This window comes from Haplochromis burtoni, unplaced genomic scaffold (genome assembly GCF_018398535.1).
Source record: "Haplochromis burtoni strain Fernald_Lab_line unplaced genomic scaffold, NCSU_Asbu1 Contig_65, whole genome shotgun sequence".
In the NCBI taxonomy this organism is placed as follows: Eukaryota; Metazoa; Chordata; class Actinopteri; order Cichliformes; family Cichlidae; genus Haplochromis; species Haplochromis burtoni.
Window position 1 is genome coordinate 119,524 of NW_024582426.1, and position 13,470 is coordinate 132,993.

At 39.6% G+C, this 13,470-nt stretch overlaps 1 protein-coding gene across 2 annotated transcripts in view; it reads right to left on the reverse strand.

The window, feature by feature from the left end:
• Window positions 1–13,470, reverse strand: part of LOC102296374 (importin-13) — a 30,411-nt gene that overhangs the window by 5,405 nt on the left and 11,536 nt on the right. The window contains exons 6-18 of one of the 2 annotated variants that reach the window (XM_005923197.2): window positions 11,949–12,089; window positions 9,752–9,893; window positions 9,057–9,223; window positions 8,641–8,761; window positions 8,137–8,284; window positions 7,831–8,012; window positions 7,539–7,565; window positions 7,170–7,304; window positions 5,492–5,644; window positions 5,022–5,102; window positions 4,806–4,943; window positions 3,188–3,284; window positions 1,102–1,154 (exon numbers count right to left, since the gene is read on the reverse strand). In XM_005923197.2, coding sequence (XP_005923259.1) covers window positions 1,102–1,154; window positions 3,188–3,284; window positions 4,806–4,943; window positions 5,022–5,102; window positions 5,492–5,644; window positions 7,170–7,304; window positions 7,539–7,565; window positions 7,831–8,012; window positions 8,137–8,284; window positions 8,641–8,761; window positions 9,057–9,223; window positions 9,752–9,893; window positions 11,949–12,089 — 1,585 coding nt within the window. The remainder of the gene's footprint in view (window positions 1–1,101; window positions 1,155–3,187; window positions 3,285–4,805; window positions 4,944–5,021; window positions 5,103–5,491; window positions 5,645–7,169; window positions 7,305–7,538; window positions 7,566–7,830; window positions 8,013–8,136; window positions 8,285–8,640; window positions 8,762–9,056; window positions 9,224–9,751; window positions 9,894–11,948; window positions 12,090–13,470) is intronic. The other variant, XR_006054466.1, reaches the window with a different exon arrangement.

Sequence of the window (13,470 nt, forward strand, 5' to 3'; positions counted from 1 at the left end):
ATGTGCAGATAAAGAGAAAGACAACTCATCTCATAATAATGAACTCATTCAGGATGGAGGAGAGGAGAGAGGGAGAGAGGGAAAGGGAGAGATGAAGGTCAGATCTATCCAAAGATAGAAAACCAAGGAAGAAGAATGAAGACGAAAGACAAAAATATAAAACGGGAGAGCCATCAGCCAATTTGTCTGAACTGATTAATATTAGTTGAATATTAATTCATTTGGGCTTTGATTGGCTCTGGGCTGGAATGACTTCAGAGGAGGACTCAGCTCAGAGACTAATCAGTCACCTGAGACCACAATGCTGATACTCATACTGTTGCATCATCCTTCCCATGAGCGCCGCATCAACTAAAATATTTCCTCTGAGGTTCTGAGTTTGTGGATTTATTTTTTCCAGATGAGGAAATCTACCCTGGTGTTGACTTTAGGGAAAATGGTTAAAGACATAATACGATTTAAGTGTGTCAGGTGGTGGATTTTATTGCAAAATGACTTCAAACAAGTCCTCTTGATCTTTTGTTATAAAGTAGTAACTGGTTAAGGGTTTACATGGCATGTGTCATGAGAATTTAAGACATCAGAGGGTATAAAACCCTTCCAAAAAACCCAAGGTCATTTTAAAAATGCCCTGTTATCTTACTGAAACAAGACTGGTTATGTGATGATGGTAACTTGGCAGTGAGAAGAGAAAATCCTGCATTTTTGCAAGAGGCCATAAAAAATGTTTTATTAGCTGATTACCTGAATATAACCTGAACTTACAAAATAAGGATTTTGGTTGTTTTTCCTTACTGTACTGGGCACACTGCACAGATAAAGCTCATTTCTACAGGGCAAATAAAAACTCTACATGAGTACAGCGCTATGTTTTTGTGGTGAGGAGACTGTTAGAATCAAAAGCGTTTGAGGAGAGACAAACGTCCCGTTTTCAAACATTCCCCTCGTGTGTTACATTCCACTGCCTTGCCTATGTAACAAAGAACAGAAAAGGGTATATTTATATAGAGAGAGAGGAGGACAGAGAAACAGGTTGGAACTAGAAAAAGAGAAAGAGAGAGAGAAACCCAAAGTGAATGAAATAAGAAACCAAAAACACACCTGAGCTTGGAGTTGCATAAATGAATCAACAATATCAGGATGATCCCTGGGTCCTAAAATATAATAAAGATGAAACTTAAGAAATCATAAGAGAATAAGAATAATATACAAACAGCAACTTAATAGATTCAACAGTCATGTGGAAATAAAAGAGAACTCAAAAATATTTCATTGAAATAATTCACACGTGAGTAAGGAACGAAGGGGAGAAGGGGGGGAGGGGCATATGAAGCTTTGGCAGAGTCTTGGAAGAAGAGACCAACCAAAAACAAAACACAGGCAGAAGACAAAGACATGGGTCTGTTTGGAGAGAGAAACGGAAAGAAGTAACGAGAGAAAAAGAACAAACCTAAAAGAACAAAAGTGTGTTTGGAGTGGGAACCCAGGAGGCACCTCTGTTACTGTTACAGCTTGGAGGAGGAAAAAACAAGGAGAAAAAAAAAAGGCACCAAACCAGAATGAACCCTCTTTTATCTCCTCCTCATGAGGCGCCGCCGACATCAACACCATCAAATAGCAAGCAAAGCATTTCCTCTCATTTAAACGAGCACCTCAGAGGTGAAGGTTACTGTAAAGGGTCCATTCAGCACTAGTCAATAACATCCCCATTGGTTCAAATGAGAGCCCACAGCATCAATAGGAATCACATTTAACATTAAGGACAGCTTCACTTATCACGACCTCCCTTTATGCTGGACACAGACTACAAGGCTCTGAAAACATATGATGCAGAGTTAAACACACATCTCTTGTAAAAGCGGAAGAATCCACATTGAAATTTTTGACTTTCGGGATCAATCCAATAGCGAAAGGTTGACGTTGGAGGGACTCCAACTTTTTCTTTTTTCTGGATAAAAGAAAACAGATGTAGTGAGCGCCCAGCTTTGGCTGTTCCCAGACTCCAAACAAAGTTTCCTGCTCAATACCCTCCTCCAGCCCACTACCACACAGGAATACTTCCGAGACAATTCAGGATTATTCAAAAGGTTTGTGACAGTGAGCCTGACTAATTCTTGGACAACAGTGGTTGCAGGCGTATGGAGCAAGCCCTCCCTGCTATGTTATATGTCAACTGAAAAAAGCTAGTCTTTTTGCTGTGACTGTATCCAGTACTAATACTACTGCAGGACACCTGCTCAGAAAACAAGAGTTTAGAGGAGGGAGGAGAGGCAGCCATTACTTAATCAGTCAAAACAGGAAAAGGGGGAGAAGAAAAGGGGACAACACAAAGGGAAGGGGAGTATCAGACAGACTTGGCAACAATACTCAAAGCCATGTTTAATGAAAGAGGAGATATCGACTCGGAGATGTCCATTTATGTCAAATATTTAACAATCACTCTAGCCCCCGGGTTACGCATATGAGGAAACTTTTCCTCAATTAAATACTTACATTGGTTTGTAAATGTAAAAGACAAATAAATGTAATAAATAAATTCCTCTATTGAACAGAATCATGACAACATCTCAACTGTTACAAGATAGTAGCAGATAGCAATAATCTGAAAATGACTTGAATCATAAGTGGAAAAAAAGGTCTGCTTTTATGACTCTCTGTCAACACACCAAGCAGACAGACAACTCTGCTCACATTATTGAGTAATTAGAGTGAATGTCTAAAGGTCGACTGTGGAGTCCGATGACCTGTAACCTTTTTTGTTGTTTTCTTTTTTATGCTCCCAGGCTGACCTGTTAGCAAAATCTACTATGTTGCACAAGTATTCTTAGCAGGAAGCATCAATGGATATGAAATAAAACCACCTCTGCTAAACCAAATCAAAAACTGTCAAATCAAATATGACTAGAAACATGTACTCAAAAAAGGAGCATGTGCACATTCAGGCAATTTTTATTTTTTTTTAGGTGCCTGACAAAAAAACCCCCAAAATAAATCACAATATGTTGTGAAAATTATACGTCCATGATTTAAAGGTCTACCTCTGCAGAATGTAAAGGAAAGATTAACTAACTATTAAATTGGAGCCAAATAATGTGCAGCTTTTCTGTCTTTTTCAGAAAAAAACCTACCTGATTTTAACAGAAACCGTTTATATTACTGACACTCCCGCCCCTGCAGGACCCCCTACCTTGCTGGAAGATGGACAGTGTTACCGAAGTAACCAGCTCAAACAGAGCCTTGATGGGTGGGAAGTGGTCTGTCTCACTGGCAAAGATATGCACCATCTGAAACAGCAGGGCCTCACATTAAAAACTATTTTTACTTACACATAAAAAACTGGGTTACTCAAAGGAAAACAGGCTGCAGTATGAAGAAAGGACTTTAAACAGGCAACAAACTAACCAGATAATTACTGACTACCAGACACTTAGGCTTCACTAGTATTGAGCTCGGCCCCCTTTTCCTGTCAGAACTGCTTTAATTAATTGTGGCATAGATTAAACAAGGTGCTGGAAACATTCCTCAGAGATTTTGGTTCATATTCATGACATTTTTGTGAGACTGTTTTATAAATTTTATGTTCAGTTTCTCATTCTTTGCCGACAGGAGTGATGCCTGGTGTGACCTGCTGCTGCAAACGCTCATCTGCTTCAAGGTTCAATGTGTTCTGCTTTCAGAGATGTTCTTCAGACCTTGCTTGTAACAAGTGGTAATTTGAGTTGCCTTGCTATCAGCTTGAAGCAGTCCAGCAATTCCCATCTGACCTGAGGCATCAACAATGCATTTGGACTATTCTCTGAAAACCTCAGAGACAGTTGTGTGGCAAAAATCCCAGTAGATCAGCAGCTTTTGAAATACTCGCACCAGCTTGTCCACACCAGAATCAAAGCAACTTAGATCAGCTTTTTACCCCTTATTCTGATGCTCAGTTTGAACTTCAGCAGGTCATGTTGATCATGTCCACTTGCTTAAACTGACTGAGCTGCTGACATGATGGCTGATTAGATATTTGTGTTAATGAGCAGCTGAACAGGTGTACCGAACAAAGTGGCTGGGGACTGGAGGGATTTTTTAGATTCATTTTAGAAGGCAAGCACATATTCTTCTATTTTCTTTCTTTACTGTTACCCAGTGGAGAGATAAAAACAAGCTTTGTATTATTACTTTTAATTCCTCCAGTATTTCTGGATTTTTCTTATCTGTGGAAATTGGCATAATTGACACTTGTTTAGTAAGTAGACATTCACACGTTCAACTGGACTTGCATTTGAGTTTTAAAAGAAACGAACAAAAAAAAAGGAAGAAAAAAGAAAAATCAGGTTTCTTCTGCAGAAACCTTCCTGCTTAGGCTACAAACTTTAACTTAAAACATATGCTGTGAAGCTGCAAATAATAAAAAAATCTGACTAAATACTGTCTGTAAATAAATACACCAGACCTTTTTCTGTGGAGTAAAAACCTAACACATTTATTTGACATTATAAATAGCACTAAACTGTCAGTAACTGCTTTTAATAGGTTCATAGTGTTCTTGCTTAACCTCCTGAAGGAAAATGTAATCAGTAATAAAAACGTGTTTCAGTTATGTGGCAACATAAATCCTACTAGAAAGTCTGGTGATGAATAAATACTAAAACTCTGGATCATGATTTACAATGTTATTTAGCAGTCTCATTAACCTTGGACTTGCTGGCACATAGCTCTGTAACTCCTACACTACCACTTTTAACAAAGCTTTAGAGCTTTAAAAGCAAATGAAAAGATACTCATATATGTCTAAATCTTTGACCAAAATGTGTGTGTACCTGTCGGGTGAGGTCAAGGGCTGAAGCCTGCGGAATGGTACTGTACATCTGCCCAAGCATCTCACTTAGCTGAGAAACCATGGGAGCAAAGTCATGAAGGAGAGTTTTCACTGACTTCTCAAAGATGGCACACACCGCCTGAGGGATATTACAGGATTAGCTACATAAAATATAGACAAAATATAAAGGCATGCATTGCACATCTTAACAACTCACCTCTACAACCTGTGAGTCGTTGAGCCACTTGCTGAGTACCGTCTGTATGAGAGCAAAAACTTGTTGCAAAACAACCACGACCTGAAACACACAGACATCATTAACCATAATCTGCTGACATCTGTGAGTCCATATAGTGCGGCTATGATTGTTATTGTTATAAATAGAAGTATAAATCCCCAGTCATGAGTTTATTCAGTGACATCCTGATGTGTTCAGTGACGGAGACAGCACGGGGTTGGGTTGTAGAGAATTAAAGTCAAACGGCTGCAAGGGCTATGCATCCCACTGCTTTCCATGTCTACTTAACTAGAGTGTGTCATGCTATAAAGCTGTAAAATGGTACACTCTCTGTGTTTATATTAGCTCAAATCTGACAAATACAGATTCAGCTCATTGACGACAGCCATAGAAACTGTTCATTCACGCAACACTTCTAATTAAAGTGATGACTGTGTGCTGTGACTGACCGGGTTTGGTCCTGGTGGAGGTGGGGCTGTTTTGACAGGTGGTGCTGAGCCGTCCGCTGACTCGTCATCCTGCTTGCTAATGTCGAGCGTAGTGAATAGGTTGGACAGCAGCCCCAGGATGTGGATGATTGCTAACTTATTAGAAGGATTAGGCTGAAGGAACAACAAAAAAAGAGAAACAGATTACTTCTAATTGGAAATTTGCTCATTTACAACCTAATGCCGGGACCCAGACTGACTAAGAGCATTAGTGTCAGCCTTGAAATCTATAACTGCTTAATTATTTAAGACACAAACAAATCTTGAAAACTAAGACATGTTGGCACAATTACAATTGCGAACAGAAGAAACAGTTTTAAGAATGATTCAAAGGTATCAACAATTCAAGGCGGTAAGAAGTGAAGTGTAAATAAAAACAATAAATGAAATTTGACACCAAATAATCTATTCAGTAATAATAAACTCAATGTTACGGTTAGGTTAAATTTGTTCTTTCATATTTATATCTTTACAATTAAACTGTTAAATTATCATATTTTCAATTACAATTTCAAGTGAAAAAAATAATTAAAAATTTTTTTTGTCTTGTTGTCATACCACTTTTCTTAAAGGCATCATCACACCCACCCATGCAAACACACTTAGCACAAACACACCATCACAGGTAAAAACATTAGTTTCACAGGCAGTGGTTAATAATTGCCATTTTTGGTGGAGATGTAACAACCAAATTGCAACAAAGAGAACAAACATGTAGTTGCCACACCCTCTAAGAGCCACATCTTTTATGTCTCCTTCAAATCCATTGACAGTCCCATGCTAATCCTGCAACAACTGCAGCTGAACTACAGTTCATGGACAAATGCTTCTCAACAGCCCCCAAGTGCCTCCATCAGTTATTTATTCCCCCATCACATGTCATGGTCATTCACCCCTGACGTAATGCAACCCGAAGGTCTCCCCACTAGGTGCCACTATTTGTCCGGCACCAGACACCACCTGATTTCCTAGTCTGATGTAATGCCGATACATCAAAAAGCAAGACAGAAAACAATAAGAGGGGGAGGAAACGAGGATGGGTAAGACATGGTTTGACTGTGTGTGCGTATTTTGTGAAGGATGGGAGGTGAGACAGGGCCAGAGACAGACACAGAAATGAAAAGCTTCATCTAAACTGACATCTCTATTCAGCCCATCCAGGGTCTGTACTGATAAAAACAAACAAAACCACACACAAAAACAAGCGATCAGGAGAAAACCTGTTCTGTTCCACAAACAGTAAATATCAGACTATTTTTAGACAGGAACAGCTCTATATTTGTACTATCCAGTATGACAGTTTATTGGATGTAACATTTAAACAGAGTCATGAATTTTCTTTTGCCTGACTGTTTGCTCACAAGCATGACCTACTGTAAGTACATTGGTGTAGGCAATTTTATTTTCCCAACTCTGCTTTTATCCTGTGGATGTTTCCATGAGTAAGAGAAAGGGTGTCTTTGCTACTTCCATGTGAGTCACTAGCCCATGGTGCAGGGTCAAATCCAATCTGGTCCCGCAGAGATATGTTCCACTGCAGTGACACCACACAGACACAAGGCCTGTTCCTATTGGCCAGAATCCAACTGTGCCTGCGCTCTGTTTGTGTGTGCCGTTTCACGTTGGTTTGTATACGTACCGTCTCATCTGCTAGTTTCTCCAGTTGCTGAATGTAGGGGGTTATGAGAGAGTGAAGGTTTCTTAAGATGTCTTCCACGGGGAGAGCAGAGAGCAGAAAGCCAAGAGCCTGCATGAGCCACATACACTGACTTGTCTGCAAGAGGAAGGAATCACAGGTTTAGCTTTAGTTTGAGCAAGCTTTAAATCATCACAAAGATCTATACAGACATAGCTAACAGATTGTTGCACAACACATAATCTTCAGACTACAGGCTGCAAACATGTCACATAATCCTTTCACAGCTTTTCTCATTTAATTGTCACTTCTAAACTGAGTGCCAGGACAGAGACAGAAACAGAGACTGAACGTGACACGGTAAATACTGACCTTGTGTATCTGCTTGATAAGCACCTCCTTGATGGAAAAAAAGAGAGAGAGAAAGAAGGCTGTATGATTTTGAGAGATCAACAAAAACATCTCAAAATAGCAATAAAAAAGTAATCCAAAATAATCCAACTGAAGTCAGTTCAAAGTGTACTTATTTCTGGAAAACAAGAACATTACCAAAATCTGCAACACCTTAGCTTCCAAAAACGAAGAAGGAAGCAGTTAGATTATCAACTTCTTAAATCCTGGAACAATTTGGAAGAAAGTACACAAGCGTATAATATCCACACACCTGTGAGACAGCGACTATGTTTGTCGCATATGGGGGTAGGTCATATTTGCACTCCCTACAGATTTTCTTGAGGGTTGACACTGAAGACACAGAAAGGTCTGGGTTTCCTAAAGCTTGTAGCACCAAGGGAAGGACACTGCTAAGCATCACTGGGTGGTCTGCCAACCATTCAGCCAGAGCACCTAGAATTCAGATACAGATCAACAAACTATTTGTGTGTTTTTTCTGTATGCACCACAACTGTCTAGTCACATGAATTACCATTATTTACATTTGATATTCATTTTATTATCTTTATTGCCTTACCTATTGTGAACATCACTGTGTCTGCTAACTGGACGTTGTTGATGTTGATTCTGGGGATGAGACCTATCAAGCCTGGGATAACGTCAGAGTAATTCACATCTATCGTCTCTGCTATGGACTGGAAACCATACAGCAAAGCTTCTGTGTGCTGAAGGAGGAAGAAGAAGCGTATCAATGTATTTGTGTACAAAATAAGAAAGGTGACGCAATTATAATAGCTTAAGGAATGGATTAAAAGAAGAAGAAGTAATAAATAAATAAAACACTGGAAAGAAAAAATAATTCAAAACTGAAATCAAAATGTTTTTCGTGTTTTTTGTTTTTGTGATTACACATTTCGCTTTTACGTCTATTTAGGTTATATAAGTCTACAGGTGCTAGCCTCAAAAAAGAATTATATCTGGCATGACACATTTTCAGTCCAGGCTCTTTTGCAACACTGAAAGAAACTGAAAATAGCTTAGATTACTTCTTTGCTTGTTTATGTGTCTATGTCTCACCCACCTGCCATGATGTAGGCTGCTCTGCATTAGTCAACAATCTTCCCAGTTTGTCATACAGGTTACTCAGCAGCTCAGATCCCAGCATTTCATACACATACATGAGTGTGTCTGAGATATCCACTCTGAAGGACAAACGTGCACAGACAGACATTTTAGGGGCACGGAGTCTAGAAACCTTATCCGTTGATCTGTTTACAAGACAGGTTTTGCCCTCTCAGCTGTCAGTTCAGTGAAAGTCTATTAGAGGAATACATGCTCATTTGTTGACCAATCATCCTGTCAGTGAGTAATTTCTGAAACTCTTAGACCATCACCGAAACACTTGCACACAACAGCAGTGGCACAAACGGGCTTGTACAATAGACTGAGACAGATCCATGCATACAAATGCGCAAACACAAAAGCAAACAAACACACCTGTAGATTCGGAACTGCTCTTTTTCATCTGAGGACCAGGATGCATACTCGTGATCAGAGGGGAACTGGGCTTTGTGCAGCAGGACATCCACCAGCTGGAAATACACTGGCCTGTAGACCTGCAGATATACGGCCTGTTTGTCTGACTCAAATGACATGATCTCATCCTGAGAAGAAAGAGATAAAGAAGAATCAAATCGATGGTCTTTTACATAAAATGACTGAAATACTTCCAAGGCATCTATCTGACTCACACAAAGTTCACAAAAAAACAAGAACTGATTTTGGTTAATAGTTTAAATTTTACAATAATAACACATTTACCCAAGCTCTGCAAATAGAAACCAACCATGAAACAGATAATATAGAAGACAAAACCCAATGATTTCAGAGCTGCAATTAATAATTTAAAAAATGAAGACAAAGACCTATGACAGCCCGAAGAAGAGTTTATTTGTGCAATATGAAGTGCAGAATGACTCATGTTCTCATGAAGTCTGTTAAAAGCAAGTGAATTGCAAGCTTTGTGATACTATGGAAGAGGTAGCAAAACTTAATGGAAGGGATGGTTTTGAATGCCCAGTAAAGACATGACTAGCAGAAACATCTAGACTTACTGGGATTACCCATAAACACATTTTATATACTGTAAGAATCTAACCTTGAGGTACAGATCTGATTTGAACATCACTCACTTGTAACGTGTACCAAAAGGTGAGTGTGAGGGAGCTCGTTGTCTCATTGACTGGGTAGTGGCCGGGGATGCCTGTACAAAACATGATCATGTTGACTAAAGCCAAGAAGCTCTGCCAGTGATCCACCTGCTCCAACAGAGTCCTGGAGAGAGTGGGAGAGACGAGTGTAAAGGGAAAAAGAAAGAGATAGAAGAAAGGTGTGATTTGGCAAGTGCACAGTGAAGTTAGTACACATTTAAACTAGACTACTCCTCTCTTTAAACACAACAACACATAGAACGCTGACAGTGTAAAGACAGTTTAAAGCATGATTTATTTTATACAAACTGAGCTCAGTAAAAACCAAGATTTAATTGGGGGTTTTTTCCCCTCCAAAGTAGGGATGGGTATCGTTTAGGTTTTATCTGATACCAGTACCAAACCGGTACTTTTGAACCGGTGCCGGTGCTTAAACGGTGCTCGAACCGGTGCTTAAAGAATGGAAAACACAAAATTGGTCCAAAAACCTCATGTTCAGCTGTTTTTTTGTAAAAAGATAACAATGTTAGCCTTTTCTGCCGCTATAGGGGATTTATGGCATCACTCTTGGCTGGAAGCAGTGCTTAATCAATGGAAAAAACAAAAACTTTGTCCAAAAACCTCTCATGTTTAACTGTTTTCCACTTTTTCTTTGGTCATTTTAGCCTTTTTGGCCAGGGTGAAGGGAGTATCTGCCATCAAACAAGAAGACAGCCGCATGTAGCTATGATGATGTTTGCTAGTTCACCTTACATGCATTAATATAATAACGTGGTTAGCCTACTCAACGTAAATTACACACGAACAACATTAAGCTACTCACGCAGAGAAGAACGGCTGCTGCTGCATCATCATCCTTATCATTTCTGCTACACTGGCAGGGCTAGGGGCCAGGACTCTCCTCTTTGGGTTTTTGGGGGATGTTGCTAACTCCGGGTCACAGGCAACCCCATGCGCAGTAGATGTGCACGATGTGAGGTCTCGCAGCAAGCTATCAAATACGGCGCATTTCTCGGCTTTTAACAAAATGCTATAAGTCACCAGGTGTTTCATCAGATTCGAGGAGTCACCTCCTTTGGACAGTATCACCTTAAAGCACTTGTTGCAGGCTGCTGAGTTTGCATCTTTTGCTGTGAAGTACAGCCAGACTTTGACCCTTCACCTTGGGCATTTTTAATCTGTAGCTCTGCTCTAAAAGGGCCCGCCTACTACACTTACCATAATGGCACCGGATACCGGTACCCATCCCAACTCCAAAGTAGGAGGAAGTTTTTTTCTCAATAACTTTGTAAAGACTTTGAAAAAGCATTGTTTTCGTGCAACTCTGCTGCACTGAAGACCCATGAAAATGGAAATTAGTCTGCTATTGTTGTAGAAGCTGTTTTCACACCCAGGAATTTATTTAAAAAAAAGAAAGAAAGAAAAGTGATGAGGTTATGTCTCAGCTGTCTCCATCTTTCTTTTCTGTTCCCTGTCTTTGTCAGAGATGCACGTCTGCGTGACAGCACCGAAACAGACACACAAAGCAGCCACTGAGGATAGGATGAGGCCTGTATATAAAGAATGAAGATGAAGCCTGGTCTTTGGCTCTGAAAATTCTGCAAGCTGCACCTTCCAGGATGACCGTGTTGTGGTTGGGTGTGTTAGAATATGCGCAGTAACCAATCAGAAACTAAAAAGCAGTTCTCCAATTCAGTGCTTTGTATACACTAATACCTCTTCTGCTCTTCATTCACTTTCTAGGCTGCTTAACCACCACAGCCTGCTTCTTCTCACTTTTTCAATTCCAATGCTGCTCTGGACTCTATATTAATATTAGAGTTCTTTTTTTATTTTATTTTTGATCAAGATTCACTTTTAAATACTGTTTGTGTTGTTTGTCTTATCTAAATTGAACAAACAAAAAGTGCTTTTTAAGATTTTTTTCAGGGGCACCCAGAAGTCCCTTCCCCCAAAACCATGCTTACCTTTATGTGTGGAAACAAAAAGGTAAAGACCACTTCAAAAAATAAATAAATAACTCATATTTCCTGTAACCTATGAAGGTAGGTTAAGGTTGTGCCACTTTCAAAATTTCAAGGGCAAGTAATTTCTTGAAATATTAATAGCAACAATACTGACCAAGATCACTTTATTTTTAAGTGTTTATTATTATGTTTATGCTATAATAAACACACACCTGGAGTGGTTTTCTCCCAATGTGACGGCGATCCGGCAGATACCATGGCAGGTTTCCATGTCTCCATTCTGAACAGCCTCTCTGAGCTGCTCCTGGAGTGCCAGCACTTGAGGGACCAGTTTCAACAAAGTGTTCACATATCTGCAACCCATAAACACAAACGAATAAAAATAGCATCTACAATCAGTATTTGTGAGACTGCAAAGTTTAATAAAAATGATTAAAAAAAAAAATACAGCAGATAAAACACAGGATGCAAGGCTAGGGACTCTCAACTGGTGTATATCAACCTGACTCACACTGCTCACAGCTAGGTTGATGTATTTATTGCTCCTTTCCAAGACAAGTGTTTATTTCAAATCAAATCTCAGTCCAAGTTAGTCCAACCTCTGATCTAGCACACCCACCGTAAAAATCCCACCAGAAAATCTATTCAGAGCTTCTTCTCACAGCTTCACTGCTGTCAAATTTGATTCTGTCCTCTTCCTGCTGTCTCAGCCATTTATAATTCCCTCACTCTGGCTAAAAGACACGTATGACGTGACACACGGCACCACACGCTCCCCTCACAGCTGCTCATGTGACGACATCATACAACATCAGTTCTCCTGTCGTCTTTAATGACAGCAAGAAAAAGAGTGACATTTGGAGATGAAGGGCTCCTGAATGTCAACTAGAAGATTATGTGCATGAGTGAATGCTATACATGTAAACCATATTACGTGTGTCCCACTGGGTTTTTGTGGCATGCAGCCTGTGCTTCATCTTTTACGAGAAAGTCAATACGGAGGTTGGTCCAGGTCGATGAATATTTATCAATGACAGAGCAAGGTTGTGGGACTATACCGGCATTTGGAAAAGCACACAAAATTATAAAAAAAACAACAACAAATATTTCAACCTAATCAACTGTAGGTTAGATTAGAGCACTAGAGAAGCACACTAAGACCACAACTGACCATTATTTCCATTATCAGTATCTGCCAGTAATGTTTTTTTAATCTTTAAAAAAACAACAATAACAAAAAACATCTATTTGACATATGCAAAAAAAAGTCATCTTTAAATTGTGATAGCTACATGGATTTCCTGTCTATGTTGACTAATTAAATATTTCTCAGTGGTAATTTAACAGCAGCCACAGGAAAAGTGTCCAGACCCACCCGACCCCCCTTGCAATGTACCTCCTGTGTTGCACGTTAAATATATCCCTTGCTGCGGTCATAGAAAGGATTTATTATTTTAATTTCTTTAGGACCCTTTTATGAGTCAAGCAGATGGTTCTATGGTCCTGTATGAAGTCCAGCCCTCTATTAAGCTGCCCATGCTGACTCAGCCTTTTCTTGAGTGAGATCCACCCTGTTGTGAAGCACATGTGTATGAATATGGCCTCCATCTAATAATCTCATACCTGTACATCTATTGGCCTAGATCCTGTGTTCAGCTGTCTAAGTAATGCTATGAGTTGCACTGAGAACTGCACTTAACCTAACTGACTGTGCGAGCACGCGTGTGTGTACAT